This window comes from Nanorana parkeri, unplaced genomic scaffold (genome assembly GCF_000935625.1).
Source record: "Nanorana parkeri isolate BGI_ZX_2015 unplaced genomic scaffold, ASM93562v1 scaffold26, whole genome shotgun sequence".
Taxonomy (NCBI): Eukaryota; Metazoa; Chordata; class Amphibia; order Anura; family Dicroglossidae; genus Nanorana; species Nanorana parkeri.
This window is the reverse complement of record NW_017306294.1, coordinates 451112-455951: the sequence shown is the minus strand read 5'-3', so window position 1 is coordinate 455951 and position 4840 is coordinate 451112. Positions and strand designations below refer to the sequence as shown.

The 4840-nt window shown below is 46.3% G+C and overlaps 1 protein-coding gene across 1 annotated transcript in view; it reads right to left on the bottom strand.

Annotated features, from left to right (window-relative positions):
* Positions 1 to 4398, bottom strand: part of SMO (smoothened, frizzled class receptor) — a 32605-nt gene extending 28207 nt beyond the window's left edge. Inside the window, exon 1 of the mRNA XM_018565981.1 lies at positions 3814 to 4398. Coding sequence (XP_018421483.1) covers positions 3814 to 4066 — 253 coding nt within the window. The 5' untranslated portion in view covers positions 4067 to 4398. The remainder of the gene's footprint in view (positions 1 to 3813) is intronic.
* Positions 4399 to 4840: the final 442 nt, after the last annotated feature.

Sequence of the window (4840 nt, the reverse complement as noted above, 5' to 3'; positions counted from 1 at the left end):
GGGCTCAGCTTCTCCTCCGGATCCCCCCTGCTCTCCCGGGCAGAGTCAGCGGGAGATCCGAGGAAAGGTAAAGGTGCGGTCGGCGGCGGGGGACGGAGCCGCTGTAACCACGGAACCAGCAGCATGTGCGGTGAGGAGAGAGAGAGCCGCCGGCTGTCAGATCCAGGCCCAGCGGCTCTCTCTCCTCACCGCTCGGCGTGCTGCTGTGATAGCGGCTCCGTTCCCCACCCCCCGCCGCCGACTGCAGCTTCAGTTTTCCTCGGATCCCCGCTGCATACAGATGGGGGAGAGCAGCGGGGATCCAGAGAACACAGACAGACATCACAATCTACCAGTGATCGCTACGCAATCGACTAGTAGATCGCGACCGACCTAATGGGCACCCCTGCTGTATTATGTATTGCTAGGATTTGTAGTCCCCCTACAGCCGGTGCCATTTTGCATTAGAGTGTAAGCTCCTCTGTACAGAAACTAATGTGACTGGCTCAGTGTTCTCTGTACATCACTGTGGTATATGTCAGAGCTATATAAATGTATAATAATAGTGTGAGACTGTGAGGGATCACAAATACGAGCATGCCATTGGCAGCTGGGGGGTGGGGGGAGCGGGCCTAGCCATGTAGGCTGTATGGGGCCGCATGATTTCTATTGGTGGCTCTGGCTGTACCCGTTCAAGTTAATGACCTGTAAGCAGCAGTCCACATGTAATCGTGTGTGATCCGATTACATGCAGTTTGGCATAGATCACTGTCACTGAACGCAGGATACATGCATCCAGGAATTGTGATCTATTCTAAATCGCATGTAATCAACAACTGTGACCTGGTCATTAACTTGAATGGGTACAGCTGTCACAGCTAAATGGGACATTTGGGATTCCTGCCCATGCTCTCACAGGCTACATCATGCACACTGGTAATTTAGCAAGTGTGGTTTACTATGGATCGTAGGCTCCAATCTCCCAGTGTATTCTAGCTAAGCAGTGAGGTGCCTAAAATGAATGTATTACATCTTTTATGTTTCTATAGTTATCTTGTGTGACTCTGAAGTTTTAATGCTAGTTTGAGTGCTATAAATGAAAAGAAAAACAACCTTTGCCTGTCTTCCACTCTTGATAAATGTACATCTTGCTAGTCAGCCCCGCTGGCTGTCAAAATACCCGAACAGTGCCTGCATCCAATCAGATTGTTCAGGTATTTTGACAGCCAGCGGGGCCAACTAGCAAGATCCTGAAGCTTGGCCCAGTGGCACATTCCTCCATCCACACAGTTTAGCGTAGATAGAGGAACCTGTTGCACTTTTTCCATCTGACCATAGAAAATCTGCAGATAATGTATAGGTGTATGGCCAGCTTTACACTAAGCCTATATGCGGAGTTATAATAGAGTTATAGGGCTTGTGCACACCAGCAGCCATGCTCAATTGCATGATGCTGATGCCCTCGATCAAGCTGGAATGCACTGTTTCTTTTGTTGTTTGTTACAACTTTATTGAAATGTCACAATTGACATTTCTTATGTTCTATGGGCTCACTGCAGAGCGCTTAAAGGAGAACCATGGGGTCAGGGCTTTTCCCCATAGTTCTCCTAAGGGTAACGGGAGGACACAAACTAGCGTCCTCCCGCCACCCAAAGCTCAGTATACCGCCAGCTACAGCTCACGGTATACTGAGATGCCGCAGCCGGGACGGATCCCGACAATACTGTCGAGATCCACCCAGCTGCGTGATTGACAGCTGGATCTGCCTATATAGAGGTAGAGCCAGCTGTACCCGCCCCCTCCCCTGTCCGTTCCTCCAGTCAGCGCTGGAGGATCGGACAGGGGAGGGGGGGAATTCCTGCAGGGAGCCATGAGTGACAGTCACAGCTCTCTGCAGAGATAGATCGAGAAGTGAGCGAGCGACAGTATGTGTTCGCTCACTTCCCGATCTATTGAGCCGAACTGTGACAGTTTCATTGTCACAGGTCGGCTAGAACTATGAGGCCGAGTGAAAATCACTCACCTCATAGTTCTCCTTTAAAAGAAGAAAATATTGAATGTCAAACTTTTTTTAAGCGCACACCACAAGAACATGGTGATGTGAACTGTGCCCACCCATGACAAGGCAATTGCATTCGGATAGCCAGCACAGCCTGAACACATATGGTGTGAATGGGCCCATAAGCAAATGAAAGTTATATTGATTTATAAAAGTTCTCTGTAACACCAGAATTATGCACTAAGTTAGATAATATTGCTCATAGGACTGAAATGGATCTTTAATGGAGTCAAGTAGCTCACACAAGTGTTGTGACGCGCAAAATATAAGCAACGCTTCAGAACTGCCAATAGAAGATCATTGTTATGTCTCTACTCCATCAGTGATTGTTGTAGAATTTTTCACTCAAAAAGATCATATCAATGTCCTGAAGAAAAACAAAATCCATTTTCTTCCTAACATGTATACGTATATCACATTGAGAATTGACTTACTGATCACTAGATCAAAATGTAGAATAAATTTAAGAATCACATGCAACCAGCAAAGGCCAAGATCATCTCCGGTCTTTGACTCTTCTCTGCACTGAGAGCGATATTACTCCTAATATGGATGACGTTAAAGGTTTTGTTAAAAAGAGAAACCAAAGTAACTTTTACAACAGCAAAAAATTTGGGATCCATGTCTTTGTAATGTAGCGTAGAAGTTGTAGTTGCATGTAATGTGCGTTACAATCAAAGTCCTTATCTTTCTGCTTTAAAAAACTTCCCTCTTTGGTAGGCCCTAAAAATGTGTAGGCCACAGGCACTGTGCCCTCAAGTACGGTACCTAATGAGAAATCTGACTCCGACAGTGTCGTAACATAGTAAAGGGCCTTCTTATCAAACAAATGACAATGTAACAAACACATAACAGACAAACACACTTCTGTGGCAGACTCCAGAACACAGATAATCAAACACTTCTTTCCTAACAAGCAGTCAATGGCTGTGTACTACACATATATGTAGAAGCTGTATATCACACACACATTGGCATTGATTTACTAAAGAAAGAGCGAGTTTTCAGTTTTTTAGAAAAAGAATGGTCACTTAGCTTACTGAATAAGGTGACAAGGTGTTCAATTCAATTATCCAGTCATGTGCCAGCACAAATGTTGTTTTGTTTCCTGGCACATGACTGGGTATTGAAGATGACCATAGTGCATACCTAAGGTTACATTATCTCTAGCCCATCCACTAAAACATTGTTTACTTTTATAAACTTTATCTGGAGTGTACAAAGTGTACGCTCCATTCAGGTCTGCGCATGCTGTGCACTGTGTTGACCCGCAGTGCTATCCAGTGCGTTGTAAAAAAATGCAGCACGTCCACATTTCTCTGCCACCGCACATACCACCTGCGTTGTGGTATAAACAAGACACATAGGGAACAACTGTATGTGCCCTAATGCTGACTTGTGTTTTGTTGTGCAGAAAAACGCAAGTCAATGCACATGGTGTGAACGGAGCCTTAGTCACAAAAGTCAACATTCACTTTTCACATTGCACATTTCTGCTCTTCTAGTAAAATCAGCCTCAAGAGGAAAACTGCAAGGTGAAATCTGCTGATCCTGCTAAAAAATAAATAATAATAAATATTATACAGTACAATGCTTCCTTTGTGTTTTTTCTTACTTTATAAACACATAGAACAGAAAACAAAGCACGTGAAGTTTTGCTAGAAGGAGTGAATAACCTCCTCTCACATGTGCAGATCCTGAATGATGAGTTTGGCAACACTTTGATCATCAGAAGACACAGCCATGTAAACAGATTGCCAGCAGCCCATACATACCAGACCAAAGCAACAGTTTATCATGAACTTCTTCCTGAGAAAGGGAATCCTCAGCCAAGGCAGTGGAAGTAAAGGCATAGGGTAAAGCAGATCCAAGGCAAATGTTGTATTTGAGGGATTCACAAGTGGTGGTCTTCTTGCACCTATCCATGTACAGGGATTCGTTAAAGTGAATCTCTCCAGATGCAGACATGAAGAAGCTGTAGAAGATCCCCGCAATCCAGCAGATCCATAGCACCATGGAGGAGGACATGTTTAAAAGAGGATGGGGGGCAGGAAAACTATCTTGAAGATGAACACAAAGCAGAAATGGCCCCAAACTCCACACAGCTTTGTCTCGTTGCACTCAATAGGATGGCTCCAGCCCAGCGCAGCGCTGCAATCTGCCCTCCTCCATTTTAGTTCCTTCATTCACTCCAAGGAATCCCAAAATCCAGTGCAAAGTCCTGCAGGACGAAGCTGTGGGCTCCGATGTTCAGGCATGCATCAGCATCGCACAAAACACTTTTCTTCCCCAGAAAACTTGCAGGAAAGGGATTTGTAGAGAGAGGAGTGAAAGAATGTAATGTGATCCAGGCTACGGGATCCCAGCCTCCCCCCTCCTCCTCCTCCTTCTTCACTCCCAGCCTCTGTGATCTAGGCTATGGGGTCCTGAGCCTCCCCCTCCCAGCCTCTGATGCAGGCTATGGAGTTCCAGTCTCCCCCCTCCTCCTTAACTCACAGCCTCTGATGCAGGCTAAGGAGTCCCAGTCTTTCCCCCCCTCCTCAACTCACAGCCTCTGATGCAGGCTAAGGAGTCCCAGTCTTTCCCCCCCTCCTCAACTCACAGCCTCTGATGCAGGCTAAGGAGTCCCAGTCTCTCCCCTCCTCCTCAACTCACAGCCTCTGATGCAGGCTATGGAGTCTCAGTCTCCCCCCCTCCTCAACTTCCCCTCCTCAACTCACAGCCTCTGATGCAGGCTAAGGAGTCCCAGTCTCTCCCCTCCTCCTCAACTCACAGCCTCTGATGCAGGCTATGTATTCTCAG